Source organism: Pantherophis guttatus, chromosome 5, assembly GCF_059756535.1.
Source record: "Pantherophis guttatus breed Tessera chromosome 5, ASM5975653v1, whole genome shotgun sequence".
In the NCBI taxonomy this organism is placed as follows: Eukaryota; Metazoa; Chordata; class Lepidosauria; order Squamata; family Colubridae; genus Pantherophis; species Pantherophis guttatus.
Genome location: NC_142067.1, coordinates 96456520 through 96479819, shown reverse-complemented (window position 1 = coordinate 96479819; position 23300 = coordinate 96456520). Strand labels below are relative to the sequence as shown.

The 23300-nt window shown below is 39.1% G+C and overlaps 1 protein-coding gene across 3 annotated transcripts in view; it reads right to left on the bottom strand.

Moving 5' to 3' along the window:
• Positions 1-17712, bottom strand: part of LOC117666903 (interleukin-1 receptor type 1-like) — a 28147-nt gene extending 10435 nt beyond the window's left edge. The window contains exons 1-5 of one of the 3 annotated variants that reach the window (XM_087895366.1): positions 17402-17643; positions 16713-16780; positions 10665-10728; positions 4163-4376; positions 2875-3055 (exon numbers count right to left, since the gene is read on the bottom strand). In XM_087895366.1, coding sequence (XP_087751492.1) covers positions 2875-3055; positions 4163-4376; positions 10665-10725 — 456 coding nt within the window. In that variant the 5' untranslated portion in view covers positions 10726-10728; positions 16713-16780; positions 17402-17643. Of the gene's footprint in view, positions 1-2874; positions 3056-4162; positions 4377-10664; positions 10729-11228; positions 11248-16712; positions 16781-17401 lie in introns of those variants that run through there. The other 2 variants (XM_034419929.3, XM_087895367.1) reach the window with 2 other exon arrangements.
• Between the last annotated feature and the right edge of the window lie 5588 nt (positions 17713-23300).

Sequence of the window (23300 nt, the reverse complement as noted above, 5' to 3'; positions counted from 1 at the left end):
ATTTGTAATCTTCTTGGTCAAAGAAGAAAAAGAAAAAAAAACCAATGTCTTTATATCAGCACTGCAAAGACTTGAAAGCATATTTGAGCTTCATGTTGGAACTCCTCTCAAAAACTATTAAATGAAGCCAAGCAAGAAACAATCTGGCTCTTAAACAATATTAAAGATTCTCATTTTATAACAGAAACAAAGTTTGGAACTGCAATCAATACAATTTTGCCTGAAAAATACATCAAAGATGAAGTGTCAGTATGATAAAAGGCCACAGGAGGGCCAACAGATTCTTGACAGCTTCATCATATAAAAGGTGGAGAAGGTAATCAATACAGTGGACTTAATACTCATGGGGGAAAATATTTTGGATGTGGAAGTTGCAGGGACCTTCTGAGAGAATGTCCATGTCATCTTGGAATTTACCTACTATATTATCATACCATAAGCAGAGCAAAATGAAGACAATCAGATTAGGGTTCTAAGTGCAAAAGAACTTATTCCAACAGGCTGAGGAAAAGCATTGTAAAGATTCTATGGACAGAAATCCTGAATTGTAAAAATTGTAAAAAAAAAATATCCTGAGTTGAAAAATTCTGAAATATGAGACAATAAACAAGCATCCAAACACACACAATCTCAGAGAAGAAAAAGGAGAGGCACCCTTTGAAAACAATGAACTGTTAGATAGAGACTTCCTCATCTGAAATATTTGTTTATATATTTTTCTTGTTAAATAAGGTTGAAAAATTTTATAGCTATTTACAGACCCATTTTTGTATACATTTTTGATTTTGATTTTTATTGTTACTGTTGGATGTATACTTTTTTTTCTGTTTTGTATTATAATCCCATTGATAAAACATAATAAATATATACATGAAAAAAGAACTATCTAATGAACTGAGAAGCAAAAGGGGAAAGTTTTTAGAAAAACTTAAAGAGAGCCTTATAGTAAAAGAAAAAAAATCATAGAATAATCAGTGTATGTAAGAATGAGTTTGGAAAGCTAAAACTCAGAATGACCTGAAGCTTGCAGTGAGCACCAGTTAATTCAATTCAATTCAGTTCAGTTTATTAGTCATTGATCAGAGACCACAACAAATAAAAACACTTAGTAAATATACAATTAAAAATTTTAGTATAAAATAACAAATAACAACTAAAATCTGGTAAAATTCATTCTGTCAAGAATAGAATAGAATAGAATAGAATAGAATAGAATAGAATAGAATAGAATAGAATAGAATAGAATAGAATAGAATAGAATAGAATAGAATAGAATAGAATAGAATAGAATTGAATTTTTTTTTTATTGGCCAAGTGTTATTGGACACACAAGGAATTTGTCTTGATGCATATGCTCTCAGCATACATAAAAGATATGTTCATCAAGAATCATAAGGGACAACACTTAATGATAGTCATAGGGTACAAATAAGCAATCAGGAAACAATATCAATATAAATCGTAAGGATACAAGCAACAAAATTACAGTCATACAGTCATAAGTGGAAGGAGTTGGGTGGTGGGAACGATGAGAAGATTAATAGTAGTGCAGACTTAGCAAATAGTTTGACAGTGTTGAGGGAATTATTTGTTTAGCTGAGTGATGGCATTCGGGAAAAAGCTGTTCCTGTGTCTAGTTGTTCTGGTGCAATGCTCTATAGCGTCGTTTTGAGGGTAGGAGTTGAAACAGTTTAACAGAGAATAATTAAAAATAAAGAAACCATTAGAGAGCATTTCACTGAGGCAGCCTTTGGCGGCGCCATCTTGGATTTACCTGGTCTAACTATACTAAAATTACAATCCATAAACTGTGTGGCCTGTTATCAGTTTAATCCTAAAAGGGAAAGGAGTAAGCAGTGCAAAGGGTTTGCCACATTTGTTATATAACATATCTATGGTGGATTAGACACGTGTTTCCGACGAATCCTCAGTGCTGCTGCTCAGAATCTAGCCACCTGTGCTGTAGTTATGGACTGTTCATCCTTAAGCAGCCACTGGAGAGAAGCAGTGTCAGAACAGCCAGGATACCTAGCAGGTATTGGCAGAATATGTTTTTTCCGAATCTCTGTGTAAAAGGAAGATTGAAGGAGTATGTGAACCACAGTCTCCACCTCCCCTGAGCCACAGGACCAGAATCTTTCAGCCAATGGTATCTTTTTATACTTGCCGTACAGGACGGCTGATGGAAGCACATGGCACCATGTGAGTGAAAATGCTTTCTGGTAGTTTGCTGACTCCTATTGGCTAAGATAGCTAACAGGAGTAACAACATATTTAATGGTGTCTCCCTCCCAAGGAAGGGAGCCATTTTCTGCAAGAGAGGAAGAACGTTCTATATGCTGTTTGCTTTCAAGTTCAGCTTGTAAGTCCCATTCCAATGGTCACATAAATTAAATTTATCTGATAAGGAGACTGCAGATGAGTTACTTGCTGGAACAGACTGTCTGTTTGCAGTATAATCTTCCATTTTCTGCTGCTTCAATGGCTTGGATGAACTTTATGCTGCAGAGTGCTGTCTCTTTCTCCTTTTCCCCATTTTTAAAAATCCTGCCTTGTAGTATTGTTAAAATGTAGGTAAAACAAGTTGGTAGTCTCACTATATGTGTTTTTGTAAAAAGTCAGATATGGATTAAAATGGGTTAAAAGTGAGTTAAAATATAAAAAGAAAAGGAAAAACGTGTTTACTTTTGAAGAGCTCTTTACAGTCCCATAGTTAACAAAAAAGGTTATTTGGTTATGCATGGAATAAGAGGAAATTCAAGTAAACAGCTGGTCCAAAGGTTGTAGAACATGGCAGGATAGTGATGTGCAAAAATGTAAAAGATAAACTGCTTAATTGCTATTTTGCTTCTGTCTTTATGGAAAAGGACTTACCTTATACCATTGTAAAGCTAAAGGAGCATTTTCATCATTTCTGAAATTTTGAAGATCTGGACAAGTCAGCCTCCCACTGTATTCTAATGGAACTTCCTGTTTAAAAACCATTCCTTTATTAAAACACAATCCAACGCTGTTCTCAAACACTATTATGGTTTTGTTAACTCTTCTGGAATTACTGTAATAAAAATGGTATCAGTACTTTCAGTTATTATATAATATATACATCCACAAAGAGAGTGATTGGCATCTAATTATCATTTCATATTTAGGGGAAAAAACAATAACATCAATTAAGAGTTGGATATACTTCTAAAAATATGAACAGATCTTAGACCAAGATTCATTAGAGCATAGGTTAACAACTTTTTATACCAATTTAATTTCTTATATTTAATTTGTTAGTTTCAGGAATATATGTTTTTCAGGAAAAATATATAAACAAATGAATAATAAATAGAACCAATAAAGTTCTATTGTTCTAAAAATTTAGCTAGAAATAAGACTCTAATCATTCAGAAGTGTTTACTCTCGTTTAAGCATGTAAACTATTGTAGAAGCATGGTCATTTTAATTTTCTACTAAGCATTGTTTGAACTCAAAATGTATACAATTAAAGCTAAAAATTAGTACCAATAAACATGGTTAAAGTATTAATTTTATATTTTCTTCTCAATATTGAATTGTGTTCAATTACATTATTCTTTCCATTTTTCAAATGCTATAAGCAATGTAAAGTACTACTGTAATTATAATGTTGGAGTGCGATCAAGTTATGTCCCTGCTTGTCGGTGGAGTTCATGGAAAATTTTAAGGGAAGTCACGGTTTCTCACTTGGATCACTCTCTGGTTTAGAATTGTTCTTATGGTGTACATCTTTGATCACCCACAGAAAATGTGAGATATACATGTAGTCCGTGACTTACAACCACAATTGAGCCCAATGTTTCCATTTTATGACCTTTCTTGTTAAACAAATCACTGCAGTTGTTAAGTTAGTAACAGTTATTGAATCTAGCTTCCCCATTGACTTTGCTTGTCAGAAGATCACAAAGGTAACACACTACCCAGAGAAACTGCAACCATCATAAATACATGCCAGTTGCCAAGCAATCAAATTTGGAACCTATGATTATGGACATGCTGCAATGGTCAAAAGTGTGAAATATAGTCAGTCACTTTTTTCAGTCCCATTGTAACTTTGAATGGTCACTAAATGAATTATTGTAAGTTGGGACTACCTGCAAATGCAAATAATAAATAATGAATCAATAAACTGACTTACTAAATGCACTGATACATTCCAGAATCTTCTAGTTGTGCAGGATAAAACCAAAGCAAGTTTGCTTGCTGATAAACCCGGGAGAAGTTATCTGTAACTGTAGGCATCTCAATATCATTTCTATACCAAGTCACAACATGGTTAGATTGGCTACCTGATAGACAAGAGACAGTTCCTGGTTCTCCTTTCGGGAAAAAACTAACAATTTCCTCGTCACCTAACAAATAAATAAATATACATTACTATTTGTACAACTATAAATATACATTACTATTTGTATAATAGTCACTATAATAGTATAATTGCCATATAAATAGATTATCTATCTATTTGAAATGTATAAGCAGATCTACAATTATGGCAAATATTTCTTGAATATTCCAGATTTGGGTTATTCATCTTGTTACAAAGGGAATAATTTGTTTGCCAAAATAAAATTAAACTACACAATTAAACAAGTAACACTTCTTAAAAGAACAATAATTGAATTACTATGCAACATTCTCTTCTACTGTTTCTTGCATAGTTTCAAATATTTCTATAATGTATGATACTATGAATATTTAGGCTTATTTTCTCATAGTATTAATTTGTCTAATACTAGAATTTAAAGCAAACATCTTGTTCAAACTCAGAACATTGAGATTGTCTCCTCGTAAGCTTCAAACATGAAGTAGAAGGGTCCTGCAAAGATTAGTTAGCACTGGATATAATATGATATAATATATAATACATATTAGGATGGGAAATAATTTAAAATAATGCCATAAAATATATTGTAGAATAATGGATAAAATCATATTAATAAAATTGAAAAGCTCAAATATGGACAATCATATTTATCATGTACCAAACTAGTCAGTAGGAGAAGTGGTCACAACTTGTGTTCTAGGTTTTTAATACAGCTGTATTCAAAGCATGAAAAACATCCCCTTAATGAATTATTGAAATTGAGGATATAGTGGAAGATTTGCCCAGAATATGACTACAGTACAGCATTCATAGAAGAACAAGAAAATTTGAGAAATCTGGATAACAATTGTCCTGGAATAGTGATAGGTGCTAGGTGAGAATGAGAAAACAACTATGTAGGACTTGATTTCAGATAAGCACGTTGATTTGAATCTGTATTTTATTAGAAGGAAGACTATATGTCAGTGTTGGAAGCCATATTAGGCCGGAAGCTTCCATGCTGCCACCTTCTCATGTGTGGGAAAGTAGGAAGGGGGATTTAGTAAAGGGGTTGTTTGTAGACATAATACATTCTTTCTGTAGATCAAGGTCAGGGCGATCCGGCATCAGGAGAAGGAGTGGTCAGAGAGCTGAGTGGAGATGGGATGGACATTGATTGGAGCATGTGATCGACTGAGGAGTGAGGAGATGGTTTTGGGGGTTTTGATTTACTGAGGGAAAACCCGGACCTTTCAGATTCAGGTTTTCCCAGATGTGCCAGTTTACCTATTCTAGTAAAGAGAACTTTGGAAAATGCTTGCTTCCATGTCTTTACTCGGAGTGGGGGTTTTCTGGAACGCTGACACTATATATAACTGTTTTCCTATGTTTCTTATATTAAGGAGAATAGTCTAGTCTTCCTGGACTGTATAGTACACATTAAGGAAGACAGAAGCCTTAACACCGAAGTGTACAGAAAACCTCACACACAAATCAATATTTACATTTTGATTCTCACCGCCCACTGGAGCACTAAATGGGAGTCATCAGAGCCCAAGACCACTGAGCTGAAGGCCTGTCTACCAGCAAAGATAGGAAAGAAGAAGACCTAAAACACATCAAGAAAGCCTTCAGAACACGTGGCTATCCCAAGTGGGCGTTTATCAAATCTTTAAAAAGACCCTACTGGAGCTCCTCCATAAGAGACAACAAAGTGAACAATAAACAAAGTAACGTTGCCATTCCATGCATTGCAGGAATATCGGAAAAGCTCAGGAGGATCTTCAATCAACACAGCATACATGCACACTTCAAACCCAAGAATACACTAAGGCAGAAGATTGCCCGCCCCAAGGATAAAACACCCAGACACCAACTGAGCAACATGGTATATGCAGTACAATGCAGTGAGCCATGTGCAGGTCTGTACATTGGGGAAACAAAACAACCACTTCATAAATGCATGGCACAACATAGGGCCGTGATGGCGAACCTATGGCACGCGTGCCACAGGTGGCACGCGGAGCCATATTAGTGGGCACGCCAGCTCAGCTCTGGGGCGCATGCGCGCGCCGGCCAGCTGATTTTCGGGCCTTCTGGGCCCACCAGAAGTAGGGAAACAGGCTGTTTCCTGCCTCTGGAGGGCCTGGGGGGGGGAGCCGTTTTTTTTTTTCTTACCTGGCTCCAGATTCTCTCTGTGTATCTGGGAACGGCGAAAACAGCCTTTCCCACTTCCTTGGAGGCCCTATGGAGGCTCAAAGGGCCCATTTCCCCACTCCCAGTGGGACAGGAAGTGACGTTTTTTCCTGTCCCCAGCCTCCAGAGACTCCTAGAGAGGCTCCTACAGACTCCTAGAGAGGATCCTAGAGAGGTTCTGGAGGCTGGGAACAGTAAAAAATGTCACTTCCTGTCCCACCGGGAGTTGGGAAATGGGCTTTTTCAGCCTCCATAGGGCCTCCAAGGGAGTGGGAAAGGCTGTTTTCGCTGTTCCCAGATACACAGAGAGGATCTGGAACCAGGTAAGAAAGAAAAACGGGCCTACCAGCCATCATGTGCCAGGAGCGGGGGGGGGAAGGGGGTTGCGCACACATGCGCGTGGGCACGTGCGCGCGTGACCCTTCCCCGCCCCCCCTTTCCTGGCACGCGATGGCAAAAAGGTTAGCCATCACTGACATAGGGGAACAAACCCATCAGAACAAGATTCAGCAGTGCATCTGCCTTTAAAAAACAAAAGCCATTCTTTTGAAGACAGTAAAGTCCACATTTTGGACAGAGAGAATCATTGGTTTGAAAGAGTGGTCAACGAGCCCATCTAGGTCAAAATTGAACAGCCTTCTCTCAACAGAGGGGGAGGGATATGACATCATCTATCTCCAGTCTACAACACAGTCCTTTCAACAGTTCCAAGAAGGCTCCACAACCATTTGCACTATTCAGGTGTCCCTGATGACACAGATAAACCTCCAGGTGACCTCAACGACTCTCTAAAAAGAATGCAAATGACCAGCTGTCTGCAAGGTATAAATGCTTCTATTCCCCACCATCCAGTCAGAACTGAAGAAGCCTCTTGGATGAGAAGTGAAACATCTTCAAAGAAAAAAACAGAAATCCAGTTGCCTCTTGAAAAAGCAACTTTGGGACAACCATGAACTGGATGACTAAGAATCACCATAGACAGAAACCTTTTTCCTACCTTCATTTTCCATGAAGCAGCAGGAAAAAACAGATTATGTAGGCAGTGAGAAGAAATTAGGAGTGGCCTGTGATGATCTTATTCTCTAGAGTAGGCAACCTATCTTATAGCATTCCAATTGAGATAATAAACATCAGGACAACCTACAAGCTTTGTTTGATGTATTACCTGTCCCTCTGCCCAGTAAATTCAATTTCTGAATAATTAGGAAGGTATCTTAAATGATACTGACATTCCCTTTTGCACACCCATACTGGCTACTTCATTGGCAGTATTTCATGGTTACCACAGTAACCTTGAATCAGTTCAAATTACTCTCTGTCTTCAATCATTGACCAAGTCAAAGTGAAGAGATTATATCAATCTGAATAGGGAGGCACAGTTTATAGTTTAGTTGCCACAAATCACTACTTGGTGACATTTATATTTACTGGGATGCAGGACTGTGGAGGAGAAAAACGTTGATTAACTTTCGTCCAATTTTTTGAAATGTTTCCTGGATGGCATTTGGGGTTTTCCTTTAATCACAGCCAAAAGAGCTCCCTAATTTTCAAGTATGAAGCAACTGGAAGAACATACCATATAATTGACAGAAAAAATAGAATGGGAACTGATTATATATAGTTTACAGAAAAGATGGTGGTAATTAAAGTGGTAAGTTCTCCTTCATTGAAGGAGAGAACATACTAATGGATCCTACTGTGAGTGGATGACTTCTAAGATCCCTATCAACTCCTTAATTATACAGCCAATGACCATTTCAAAATCTATGTTATCATGGCATAACAACTATGGAAATTTAAGAGCAGGCCATTATTTCAGCCCCATCATCTTCAGACAATCATCAGCATATCTGATTCTGTCAGTCAGAATTCCCTGCCAAAGAAGGAAGAAGATGAAGATAAAACTAGCCCTTTCATCTTATCCATAGGCAAAACATTTTTAATTTCCATATTTTTTGGACTATAAGATGCACCTTTTCCCCCCCAAAAAGAGGGTGAAAATCTGGGTGCGTCTTATAGTCCGAATGTAGCCCCGCCCACCAGCCAGCCCCCACCCTTCGGACATTTTCGGCCTCTGCACGTCGCATTTTCGGGTGGTTCCAGGCAGCGGGGATCTGGGTCAGGCCACAGCCTGAGGATTGAGCCTATTCGGGATGGTCTTGGGGGGGGTGAGAATCTGCCCGGCAGCTTCGGCGAATGAGGCAGGCCCCACAGTTCACAGCTACCCCCCCTCTGGCCACCTAGCAGGCAGCTCAGGGCAGACAATGGCCACGATCACTTCACTCCCCAGCAATGTGAGGAGCAACCACCACTACCACCTAAGCCCTCTCCACGCCTGGGATCCCCTAAAGCGAAATGTCCTTCCTTTCCAGCAACTGCCGCCCATGGGCCCGATGCAATTCTCAGAGCCATGTTTCAGGTGGCAGCCGGTTCCCCTGCAATCCAAAAATGGGGCATGCTCTTCAGCCGCAGCATCCAGCACCTCTCCACCATGCAGTCCTTGCAGAGGGCTTTCACTGAAGAAGGGGAAGGACCCTGGGAGGCTGAAGAGCCGGCTTAGCGAGTACTACAAAGCTGTCTGCAACCTCCTTAAAACAGCGGTCAAGGGGTAAGCGGCTCTTGGGGAGGAGAAAAGCTGGCCTCGTCCAAGATGGCGCTCCCTCCACCTGTCAGCCTGGGTCCTCCCCCTTATTTGTAGAAGTAGTCGGCTACGTCCTCCGAGACCTGCTTGATGGTGGTGATCTTATCCGGGGCAGCCTGAGAATGGGGGAGTGGGGGCAAGAGGGCCAGAGCATCAGCACCCCCAGCTCCTCCACCTCTCCTCCTCCAACACTGACCACGGTGCATGCAAACTTATGACTGTGCATCTTCCCCCTCCCCTTCAAACGACTGATCAACCCCCCACTCCCATTCCCTGCTATGCAAAGCACTTTCCTCTCGAATCCAAAAACGTGGCGTGCAGCTGGCGCTGGCAACTGAAAATGCTTTCCTCCCTGGTTCTCAGAAGCACATTGCAGGGGAACTGGCCACTGCCTGAAACGTGGCTCTGCGAATTGCACTGGGCCAATGGGTGGTGGCGGCGGCTCCTCACATTGCTGGGGAGTGAAGTCATCGTGGCTGTTGTCTGCCCTGAGCTGGGCAGCCAGAGGGGGGCCCAGCTGTGAACCATGGGGCCCGCCTTGTTCGCCGAAGCCACCTGGCAGATTCCCCCCCCCAACCATCCCGAATTGGTTCGTTCCTCAGGCTGTGCCCCGACCCTCCTCCCAGAGCATGCGAGGGGTCTCTTCAGGGAAAGCGAGTAGTCCCGGCAGATCGCAGGAGCACCCTGATAAGTTTTCCTGAAAAGAATTTCTCAGTAATCGACGCCCTCTTTCCCAGCCAAGTCTCCGAGGCACCTCTCGCTTGCAGGAGGAGGAGGGCGGCATAAAGCAGCGCCACCTTAAATGCTGTTAAGCAGAAGTAGAATTTTTTTTCTTGTTTTCCTCCCCAAAAATTAAGGTGCGTCTTATACTCCGGTGCATCTTATATTCTGAAAAATACGGCAGGTGTATGCCTGCACACATGATGTTATCTGTCTGATTCAAATGTTTTTGTTTTTAATTTATTGTTATTTGGCCCTTTAAATGGCAATTGTTGGAGAGAAATGGATATAAATTAAATACATGCATGAAAAATGGGCCATTATACCAGCAAGAGCAAAAATAAATACTTATTCAAATGAGAAAAATGTATTCAAAGTATTTAAAGAATAAATGTCTTTTTACAATTAATTATTATAAGATCATCTTCTTAGTCTTTCCTACTTTTGTTTAAATAATTTGTTCAGTTTATATTACAGAATTGTGAGAAGGATTATTTCAGGAAAAACAAACCTGCATCTTATTTTAAATAGAGAAGAAATTCAAAGTGAGACATGGAGCTTTAAACTTCCTCTCATATGCAGTGATTTTCAACTGTACATCTCTGTTCCTATATTGCCAGAATAACCACACTTTATGAGACATGAATGGTGGGTGTGCATGTACAAGTGAAAATGAAACAAACCAAACAGGACACTGGTTAACTGTTGGGAAAAACCCAAATGTTATTACGTGACACTCACTGTGATATAAGACAGAAAGAAATATAATATACTTACAACAGCTGAAAGAAAAATGAATGAGATAAATCCAAGAAGTAAGCCACAGTGCAGAAAACATCTCCTAAAGAAATGAAAACACATTTAAATGTGTGTTAACCTAGCCATACTGCTTTACCATTTAAAAATGATATGGGCAGAGACATTCTATTACTTTATATGCTATTGGTTTAATGCTTGTATATATACCCAAACACAAATCTCTTTGGAGTCCACAACTTAATATTAAAAAAAATTAAAACTAATCTGAAATGTAAAATAATGAAATTAGTTAAGCACAAATTCCAAGGATGTAAAACCTGTTTCTGCTTTTCCCAGCCCCTCAAATCTGTTGACTGTACTAATGAACTGAAGAAGCTTCTTGGATGAATAGTGAAACATTTTCAAAGAAAAACAAAGTCCAGTTGCCTTTTGAAAAAGCACCTTTGGAGCAACTATGACTGACCTGAATGACTGGGAACCTCCATAGACAACTGTACTAATGAATTTTGGTGGCACAGCTTAACATCATTTTGAGATAGGAAGCACCTAATGTCTATGGTGAAGATCCTAAAATAGGTTTACCGTAGTTTTGAAGCAGAAGAAAAAACTAATCCTTCAGAATTCCAAGAAGATTTTAGTCAATGCAATATTGCATTCCATGTTCCATCTGTTTTATATCACTAATTATCCATAGCTTCAATTCTCTGCAACTTCTATTCATAAAATTAGCAAAAATGAGACTTTCCAATTTAATATTTGAAGAAGCATTGCTTCCAATTAACTACTGCATCATATTCATGATATGCAACAAAATAAGAGCATCATAGATTTATTTGCACATTCACAAGAGAAAGTAATACTACAGGTTAGCTGGCCTTAGGGTGTTTAGGGTTTTAAAGATTGTATCTATGCTAAATGAAGGTGTCCCAATAATGGGAAAATTCAAACAAAATAACTACTTTTCATATCACAGCCTAACATACTTTACAGGACTAAGAGGACAAAATGTAGCCAAACTAGATAAATAGCCATTTGCAAAAGTCAAGGTAAACTATACTACTACATCGTTATCAATATTTGCAATCTGAATCTGGGAGATTTTCATGGAGATTTCTCATTAAAAAAAAAAACAATTCATTAAGTTCTTTTTCAATAAATAGTAATGAAACTTTTTATTAAACCAACATCTCTTAGGAAATATATTCTGTCGAACATAGACCTTTAAGGAAATTTCTGACTTTTTTTGATAACAAGTTTTTCTTCAGAAAAAGGCACAAGAAGATTAGGGAAAGTGAATATGTAACATTGGAATTTTCAATATAAATAAAAATTAAAGCATTGTGTGATTGAATGCTTATCTTGTAATTTAAGAAAGTGTGTTAATGAATTCAGTGTAGTAATAAGCAGAATTGTAAGATGGGAGAAGCTAATGAGAAAAGCCTCTCCAGGTGTGTAGAAGATACTAAAATGAGGGTCAATAAAAGCACAACTGAAAACAAAAACAGATGTGTAAAACAAAAACAAAAACTGAAAGGTAACAGCCCTGGTAGCGCAGCAGACTAAAGCACTGTTATTAACATCAGCTGCCTGCAATTACTGCAAGTTCAAATCTCACCAGGCTCAAGGTTGACTCAGCCTTCCATCCTTTCTAAGGTAGGTAAAATGAGGACCCGGATTGTGGGGGCAATAAGCTGACTTTGTTTAAATATACAAAAGTATGAAGGCTATTGCTTAACGCATTGTAAGCCGCCTTGAGTCTCCGGAGAAGGGCAGCATATAAATCAAATCAAATAAAATAAAATAAAAAATAAATAAGTAACTGTAAAAAAAGTTAATGAGTAGTAAGAAAAGAACAAAGAAAGAAGACACAGAAATAATCTGGAATTCTAGAGATTATTATTATTATTATTATTTGATTTATATGCCATATTATTTATATTTAGATGGTGCCAGAATGTTGAAAGAATTTATTTAAATATGCTAACACTAAATATTGGAAATATTATACTATTTTACTACCAGATTTATATATTAAACCGGTAGTAAAAGCGGCGGGAGGCTCCGCCCACCCACCTAGATGTCATAATTGACTATTTGCTCATGCACAGAAACTTCTGTGTGCGTGCTCCCATTGCAAACCAGTAGTAAAGGTAAGTAAAATCCACCCCTGGTACATTAACAAGAAAGACAAAAAGGATGCTGGTTTCCTGCAAGAATGCATTGATGTAAATTCCAGCAGTAAATAATGTGTTGGATTCATTGGTCTACATAGCTCCTTCTTAATCCACATTTTTGGTGTGTCAAAGAATATACAGAGTTGGTATAAAACAGAAAGATTCAGTGACTTATTTTTACTCCCCCCCCCCAAAAAAAAATCCATAGAGAATCTAAGAAAGGATACATGGAATAGACATAGGTTAACAGGAATACACTCCTCTGTGAAAGAATGTGGGTGAAATCCAATTCCTTAGCTAAAACAAAAGGATTATAAAAAAAAAAAAATCCGGGAAGGCATCAGAGCGAAAGTGTTGTAATAATGGAAAAATTTAATTACCCTTGTTATCAGAAAAGGACAGTTGGTCCCTACAAAGATACAGTAAGTAGTTATGGTCTGATTGAAGTTATTACTTAACCAAGAATTATCACACCAGTGCACTTAAATCTAATACCTTTGGAGAAAATTGTTCAGAAGTGAGAAGATTTTAGATTATTATAGTAATGAAACTGAAAATGAAGATCAATCTATAATCATCTATAATTTAAAAACAAAATGTTTTAAAAATTCAGCTACAGAGACTAGGAACCCTGACAAAGTGCAGAAAATAGCCCAATTGTATTTGTTTCAGAAGGTTTATGCTGATTCCCTTTTTTTATGAAGTGCTTCATTTGTCCAAAGTTTTCCTATATGCAATAAAACTAAAAAATAATTACTACCTACCAGTACTTAGATTTTTAAATATTTTTTTCCCATTCATAATCTCTTTTACTATGATAGTATTTGATCTTGCATTTGAGTACAGTATCTATTTCTTTTCCATGTTTGTGTTTTAGATTTTTTTTCATCCCCTCTATATACCCCTCCTTCTATTTCTCCATATCCCTATAACAGCGGTTCTCAACCTGGGGGTCGCGACCCCTTTCGGGATCGAACGGCCATTTCATAGGGGTTGCCAAAACCCTCTCTCGCCCCCCCCCACGCCTTCACTCACCCTCACTCTCTGCCTCTGTTGGATCGCCGGTTGCCGGTCCCTTACCCCGCCCACTCCCAATCTATTGCTGCCTCCTGAGTCCCAGCTGATGGCTAGACGGAAACAAACCGTTTAAATTCTTGCCGCAGGGCTTCAAAGGGCCGCCCTACAGCTGATCAGTGTTAAAAGAAAACAAATGAGAAGACAGGTGCCTGCAAAAATAGAAAAAAAACAGCCCCTTTCAGCTTCAGCATAGGTTAATTACCATAAATTGATTTGATCAGCCTCCGGAATCTCAGCTGATTTGCTCTCAGCTGTTTTGCGGAGGGCTCCGTTGCTAGCTGCAAAGAGAGGAGCAGATTTTTTTTCCCCTAGCTATGCTGAAAAACGAAACTGAAAGTAAAACAGCGTCTTTGCTGCAACGTGACAAAATGAGGCAGAGAGACATTTCTTTTTCTTTTTCCTCACCAAAAAAAAGTAGGTGCAAAACTGCAAAAAATGGGAAATTTAGGGCAAAAGAGGAGGTTCAAGATTTTAAAACACAAAAGAAAAAAAGCTCTATTTAACTAGGGAATTGTAACAATTGAGATACTATTAATTGTATATTGTGTTGAAAGCAGAAATGGTTAAGTTGTGGTTTGGAGGAATATATGGGGGAAATTATTTGGTTTATTATTATTGGTAAATATAATTAATTGATTTGTAAGAAATTGGATTGCATGGAAATAATTGGAATATTCATGTTCATATTGATTGATATACAAAAAAGATAGTTATATAACTAATTGATTTATATTAAAATGTTGAATTTGTATTAAACAACTGTATTACATAATTACATAATTAACCAATGTGAGGATGGATATAAAAATAGATGACAATGGGAAGGGGTATACTATAGAATTGAAGGGAAAAATTGAATTTGATTAAGATTAGAGATGAGGATGAAGGGTAATATTGATTTTTTTAAAAAAATAGATGAGGAATAAATATGGCAAAAAGAAAATATAGAAATTGTAAATTTAATTGAAATGACTAAACACTGTTTAAATTTGTGAACTGACCAAATACTCCGTTCAAAGAAAATACATTGTATGTTTGTATGTGTGTTTCTAATTATTGCTATTTATTCATATTTGTTCTCTTTTATTCTTTAAAGTTTAACAATTCATTATTTATCTTAATATCTTTATATTTGTTTGGGGTTGGTTGAAGAAAACCTTTCATCTTTTTTACTGTACAGCAATCTTTCTCCTCAAGCCTACCACTTCTCTTTTCTTTCCTTCTTACTTTCTCTCCCCCCCTCTTCTTCTCCTCCCTACTTCCTCTTCCTTTCTCCTTCTCCTCCTCTCTTCCTTCCTCTCTTACCCTCACTCCTACTCTAATTTCCCTTCCCTTCCTTCATCCCTCTCTATTGCTGTATCCTTTTATGCATATGGACTACTCAGAGGGCTGAAAAAGTTATTTTTGACTGGTCCTCACACTTTTGACCAGTCCTCAAACTTACGACTGTCCTCACATTTTACATTTTTGCCCCACCTTGTCACCATGGTGAAGAGAAGCAGTTGTGAAATAAGTACACGGTTGTTAAGAATGCTACAATGGGCATGATGACCAGTCATAAGTGCAAAGACCGGTTAAAAGTGCGAGGACCTGTCAGAAATCACTTTTTACAGCCCTCTGGGTAGTCCTTTTGTGCATATGGACTACTCAGAGGGCTGAAAAAGTTATTTTTGACTGGTCCTCGCACTTTTGACCAGTCCTCGAACTTACGACTGTCCTCACATTTTACATTTTTTGCCCTATCTTATCACCATGGTGAAAGAGAAGCAGTTGTGAAATGAGTGACATGGTTATTAAGAATGCTGCACGGACATAAATGTGAGGATGGTCATAAGTGTGAGGACCAGTCAAAAGTGCGAGGATCTGTCAGAAATAGCTACCCTAGCGGTTCAAAAGCATGCAAGTGTAAATAGATAAATAGGTATCACCTTGGTGGAGAAAAATAACAAGGACATGAAAAGAGCCCCCTCAGGTGTCCTTTGGGCAATGGTGATGTCACCAGCTAATCCTTAGAACCCAGAAATGCCTTGGTAAGTGCTTCCAACACAAGTGTAGTAGTAGTTATTTTTCACCTTGTTGAAAAATGCAGTAATTCATTAATTGGTCAACATGACCAGTTATTAAGAGTTAACAAGTTTACAATTAATTAACAAGACCAACAATTAACAGAAAATATCCTGATGTTCTTGCCTGAACATCATTGTATTGAAAATCAGAATAGTGATCAGAAAGTAGAGATACACTATATCTACTAATATGTTTGATTACAGTCAAGTATTTAATTGTTGACATAGGAATAAACATTAAATGTCAGTCAATAAACTATCATAATCTCAGCCTGAAGACATGGAATTTCTATCCTGGGCAACTGCCTGAAAAATAAAAATATTTATTGGCTTTACTAGGACTACTATAATAATAGATTGGGTTTCACTTCTACAGAGCATACTGGCAATATTGTATTTCTAAAAACCATCCATTATCAATGCAATCCTTGGCTTTTCAATATTCCCAGTTAAGAATAGTTTCTTCTATCTTCAGTTAGTTATTTTTTCTCATCCCATTTTTACCAGGCAAATGAGAAATAATTTTTCCTTTACAACATGCCAAACATTTCAACATTTTTATATAACTCCAGACTGCAAATTCGAAATTAAAGAATAAATAAAACCACAAGCCACATGTCACATTGGAAAAATAAAACCTGTAAATGATTCTCTTTCTACAAATAGGAGGACTCTGTATCATGAGGTAGAATTAGTCAGAACCTCGCATCCCATTTTTTGACCAGAGAGAAACAATTAAAGGAATTTACCCTGGATTTGTCGGGCTGTGACTTTTGGTATGTCACAAGAAGTTACACTTTGACCGTCTGGAAGTCCTCTGTAAAAGCAAAATCAACAAGCCCCATTTACACCCGTGCCAGATCAAAGCTGCACCCAGCGGACTTTAACCATGAAAATCAATGGGTCGAGAAAATTGCATCAACGGCCAGTGTCCGGTAAGAAATACGCAAGAATAAAACAGTCATTCTACATCTTTTTTAAAATGCGGTTTAGATGCATCGAATCCTCCTTCGAAGAGCCCGAGGTGGAACTGGAAATGTGCCCTGGTGAGCCCCCCCACCCCCCCGCTTGCCAAGGCTTCACACAGGAATGCGACGAAGGCGCCTTTGGCGAGGAAGCGAAAAGCAGGAGGTGAAGGCATGTCGCTCCAGCCGGTCGGTCGCTGACAGGCCCGGGCGAGTGAAGGAGAGAAGTGCCCGGCATCCACGGGATGAGTCACTCCCTTTCGGGGAGGAAAAAAAAAAACCAAAAACCGGGGACGAATTATCCGCCGCGAGTCCCTCTCTTCTTTGGAGCTGAAGAAAAATCTCAGAACTGATATTGGTCCGCGCTCCCCCCCCCACAAACCCCTCAACCATATGATCCGCTGTCGAGCAAAACGGAGCCCCGCTCCCCCCCCCCAAACATCCTAACTGCCCCGCCATCTTCTCGGCCTTACCCGGCTTATCCAGCGCGCAAGGAGAACGAACCTCTTCACCTGAGCTACCCCAGGCGTCAACTTTTCTCCGTCTCGCCTCAGGCAGAGAGGCGCGAGGAAAGCTCCGCCCCCGGAATTATCTCAGCCTCTCTCCCGCCGGTTTCAGCCCGCGCGGGGCGTGGGGGGGGGGAGGGAGTTGGGAGGGGGGAGGAAGGGAGTTCGGGAGAGAGAAGCCGCGTGGTCGGTGGAGGTCCAGAGCGCTCGGAGGCGGAGAGGACGGAGGCAGCGATGTCCGAGTTTGTGACCCGCCTCCTAGGAGGCGATCCAGGCTCAAAATCTCTGCTCCTCCCAGATGTGACTTTGGAGAAACTTGTCAAAGCAAGGACTGGATCGTCGTTTGAAAGGAGTTCAGTGTTTTTATTTATTTTTTATTTTATTTTATTTTGTCAAGCATATATACCGTATTTTCAGGGTCTGCCGCCTGAACCCGCGATCCCCTTCCCGATTCCAAACATGGGGTGTGTGCAGAGACAAAAAAAAGTGCACCGTGTTTCAGGCGGGGGATCTGGCCAGGAGGAAAGAGAAGAGTCTGCTGAGAAGAAGGAGGAGTGGGGGGGGGGGCGCGGCTCTGCAATGTGCAGAAAAACACTTTTAGGCGTCAGTGCTACAATCTCCTCCCCGAATCCAAAGCACTTCCCAGTTCTCCGCTGCACATTGCAGAGGAACTGGCCGCCACCTGAAGCGCGACTCGAGGTTTGCATTTTGGAATCCGGGCAGCGATGGCTGGAAAGGAGGAACGTTTCCCTTTAGGGGCTCTCATTCAGCTCGGCTTGGCTCCTGGGCACAGAGAGGGTTAGGCAGTGGCGGCAGCTCCTCACATTGCTGGGGAGTGAAGTCAGCACGGCCAGAGGGGTGACCAGCTGCAAATTGTGGCACCTGCCTTGTTCCCCAAAGCTGCTGGGCAGATTTCCCCCCCCCACTGTCCCGAAGAGGGAGGGTGGTTCCTCAGGCTGTGCCACGACCCGGATCCCTGCCGGCTGGAACTGGCCGAAAATGTCTGAAGGGTGGGGGCTGGCGGGTGGGCAGGGCTACATTCGGCGTATAAGACACACCCAGGTTTTCACCCCCTTTTTGGGGGTAAAAAGGTGCGTCTTATACACCGAAAAATATGGTAAAATTACATATGGGCATGTAAGAGTACATATGGGCATGCCCCAGCCATTCTTACGACTGGCTGGGGCATGTCGTGACAATGGCTGATGGTCGAGAATGGCTGATGGTCGGATTCCGAAAGACCTCCTGTATGGAGAATTAGTGCCGGGAAAGTGCCTTAGAGGGAGACCACAGGTGCGATATAAGGATATCTGCAAGAGGGACCTAAACCCCCTGGGAATGAACATTAACAACTGGGAAACTTGATCGTTCAGCTTGGAGGCTAAAGATGCAGCATGACCTTTTCCAATTCGAAGAGACATTTGTTCAGCAGGCTGAGGCAAAGAGGTCATCCCGGAACCAGCGAAATCTGGAGGCTGGGCAGGAGACAGAATGTTTCTTCCCTCAGTGTGGAAGGGATTGCCACTTTCGAATTGACGCTGTTTTAGGACCTCTTTCCAGAGCACGATACCATAGTTTTTTGAGACTGAAGGATGCCAATGATAAGATTACAGAAAAAGTATAAACATGATTGGAAATACATGAAATGTATAAACATGGGTATGAATACGTGAGATGGTTACGAATACATGCTTTTAATCTCCTGTCTTGGGCGGATTTCAGTTGCTCCCATAAAATAAATACACCTAAGACTTCATGGAAGACTTGAACCTGTTTGCAAGGTTCAAAATAAGGACAACCCAATTTCAAAATGCTAAACACACTCAGGCCTATGGTAGCAAATTGTTTCTGCCCCGTAATAAGCATGAAGGTGGGTGTGTGTGGGTGTGTGATAGAGTGTCAAATGTCATGGATATAAAGTTTGAGAATAAATCTAAAGACATAAAACAGGCATGTAACTTCGCAACTGTTCTTTCTGTTAATGCTCAATAAAAAGCTTTGTGTCATTCAAAGCAGTGAGGTTTCAAACTTCAGCCTGTGGAACCAGTTAGTTAACAATTTCCCAGAATCTTAAATTAGGAGGCAAAGTGATAGAAAATTGGCTGCGTTTCTCTGATTTTTTTTTCTTTTAATTTCTCATCAAGTCCATCAAGTTCTCACAAAACCCTGGGGACATTCCAGAAGACAATGTCAAGAAGTCTTATCTACTTTTCAAGACAAGTTCTTGCTGAATTACAGGATTGAATTTATGCTGTTTACATCTCTTTAATATAAAACATCTGCTTCATCTACTGTTTTAAAAAAAGATAAATAAAGCTGTGCTTTTCCATTCTTTTATACTTAACTATGGGTGTTCATAAGTGACAGTTTTCCTGATATTTTCTCATACATGGTTAACTGTTTAATCTTAGGCAAATACATCTGGAAAACAGTCATGGGGGGAAAGTGATAGAACAAAAGAGGATTGTTATTTATTTTTGCCCAGTTTCTGAACTGGAAATAGACTATCAGAACAATCCAGATTGGCAACCCACAGCACAGAAGACAGACAGTGTGAGAAAGTATCCTGCCATTGTATGGCTTAATAGAACAGGATTGCTCTAAATAGTGAAAACATCTCAAATTTCATCAGAAATTTATTCATCCAACAATACCCATCATATTTAGCCAGGTTTACTATGGTTTGCTTAATTTTAGCTTAGCACCAAAGCCTCTGTGACTTGTAAGTAGTGGTTCATAACTTGTTCATTCAGTGACCAATTGATCGCTCCTCAAGGAACTGAATTGTTTGCTTTTTATAGTCATTCTTTAGCATGAACTTGCTGTTTTGAACATGGTGCAAAGAAGTTATTTTTCCTGTGATCTCAGCCAAACCACCATAGATCCTGGAGAGGTCTCAAGTGACCACTTCACGCATAAAGGAAATAGTCAGTTTACTAGTCCAGCCCATTCTCATAAACATATTATGCATTTTAACATTTACTGAGAAAAATCTCAATATTGTAACAGGATAAAGCTGTCAGGCTATCAAGCTATAATAACTATTGAAAGCTGTGAATTTCGCATATTATGTCATTATTTTTTGTCAAAAGTCTTAATTATAGTTTCACCTGAACTTGGAGAAAGAGGGCAAAAATTGACATTAATACATATAAGACAGACTACTGCAATGGGTTATGTATTTATCTGATAATTATTCTGCTAGTTAGTTATAGTCAACTTACATCTAATACATAATATGTCATTTTTACAGTATATGCGCAAGCTGCATTGGCTCCCGGTGGTCTTCCGGGTGTGCTTTAAGGTGTTGGTTCTCATCTTTAAAGCGCTCCATGGCTTAGGGCCAGGATATTTGCGAGACCATCTGCTGCTACCGATAACCTCCCACCGGCCAATACGCTCTCACAGAGAGGGCCTCCTCAGGGTGCCGTCGGTCAGGCAATGTCGGCTGGCAGCCCCCAGGGGGAGAGCCTTCTCTGTGGGGGCACCCGCCCTGTGGAACGAGCTGCCTCCTGGAATATGATTGATCCCGGACCTCCATACCTTCCGTAAAGCCCTAAAGACATTTTTATTCCACCAAGCCGGCCTAGCCTAAATGGTTTTTAATTGGGATTTTAAATTTTATGGATTTGGGGGTTTTAAATTGGGAAGCAAATGATTTAATCCTTTTTTAATTACCTTAACTTTTGTATTTGTATGTTTTTTAATTTTGGCTGTTCACCGCCCTGAGTCCCCTCTGGGAGAAGGGCGGTATACAAATTAAATAAATAAATAAATAAATAAATATGCATTGGATTTTTATCAAATATGAAACTGAAGGCATCAAAAATGACTCACAATGTATGGACAATAGTAAAATTATTAATAGGATTTTAAAAATACCAACAATGTGGTGTATTTAATTAAGATTTATTGAACTAAGATGACACTAATAACCAACTAGATGGCCAGCCATTTGAATGGCAAATGTACTGTTTTAAGATCAGTGCTGGAATTTCCACTTACAGAAAGGATAGACAATATTTTTGATCCAAATAATTAATACAACTACTAAGATCAAATTAGTTAGTTGGGCAAATGAAACAGTCAAATAAATAAATAAATAAAGGTTGACAAATTGGAAATACCTGGAGTAGTCACTTCATTGTGTCTTAAGATTTTTTGGAATAAGCTTTGAAGTATCGAGATGATAAATAAACACTCTCAGTTTGAATGAGACAAAATCCAAAGGAATGTCAGAGTGATTTTATTTGGGAAACAGGGTAAAGCTTGAGTATATCAGCTTTTATCAGGTGCCACCATAGCATATCCCACCAGCTCATCCAACTTCCAATCTTCTCAGTGCTGTCTTTTCCCTTCAGCTAGCACTGGTATCCTTGGTTTATTCCTGATCTTATCCTCTTATGCTCACTGGTATGTCCTTCTAATAAAAACAAATTTCATTAAGACATGTTTTCTTCCTAGCATTTTCCTGCAAGTACAGGGTCCACTTGTTTGTATTAACCAAATGTTGATCCGTTGATTGTGACAGGAATTTACCGATCATCTTCTCACCCAAGCCTGACATCGTGGGCTGAGAGAATGTGACTGTCCCAAAGTTACCCAGTTGGCTTTCATGTCTAAGGCACAACTAGAACTCACAGTCTCCTGATTTTTAGCCTGGTGTCTTAACCACTAAACCAATTATTAACCCTAATCTTGATTTAAATAAGTAGAGAGCATTATTGGCAATCACAGCTAATATTCAATGCTACAATGGTATATTAAGTCCTTCAAACTACAGCTTTGATTTCCAGAAGTGAAACTCAGATTTTATTTCCAGAAGCCGTGAATATTAATGTGAATACTAGACAAGAACAATTTGGCTTTAAAAAAGAGAAATCATATGTCTGTTTTTTTTACTTCAGTAAACAAAGGTCAAAAGTATCAGGTTGCATCCTGGAATATGCCTGATTTACACACCGTTTTTTGAAAATGTCACAGAGAAATGGAACAAGAGGTTGTGAATTGATTTTAGCTAGTGTCAATTTACAGCAGTTCTGGAAATCTTTTTTATTATTATTATTATAAATGTGACTGTGTTTTCTTCCTGAAGACTTAAAACTAAGGAAATATACCAACATTTCTATAAGGATATCCAGTTCTTCTGCCAAGGAGGCTCCTGTAAGCAGCATACAAACCTCCATAATTATACAGCTTCTGCTCTGAAGCTTGCAATTTAAAATGCATGAATCATACTGCAAGAAAAAGAATTGCATGGAGAAAAGCCATGAAATTTGGGAGTATGGATTTTCACTTGATTGCTTAAAAGTTTTCACTGCATGTATTATATGTCTGGACTGCCTTCCTTTTTCCTGACTTGGATTGTAGTCCTTTGCAATTCTTTGTTTGTTTGTTTGTTTCCTGTTATGGGAATAGTCGATCTGGATGAGAAAATAGTTAATGTTGATAATTAACATTTTAATAGGTTTTGCGAATATGGCTTTAGGCTATATATGGTCTGATGAACCTTGATTCTGTTACCAAAGTTATTGCCAAAGTTTCATATTGAAGGATTGATTGATATCTATCGGCTATCATTTATATATGGCATCCAACTTCAAAAATATTTCGAAGCACAATTTCTTTCAGTAATTTCTGCTGTTGGGTCTCTATAAACCCTAAAAGTCCCATTCTTTTCGAACTCAACTGTTAATCCATAGTGAATGCTCTGTCACTTTGTTCAATGTTCCAGATGCTGAAGATTATTCTATAATTTATGTTGTCAATTTTTAAATCCTGAGATTATAATTTCCCCAGTTTCTTTTCAGATGCTTTGTCACTTGGTATTGCCACATGTATACTATATGTGCTTTTAAATACTATG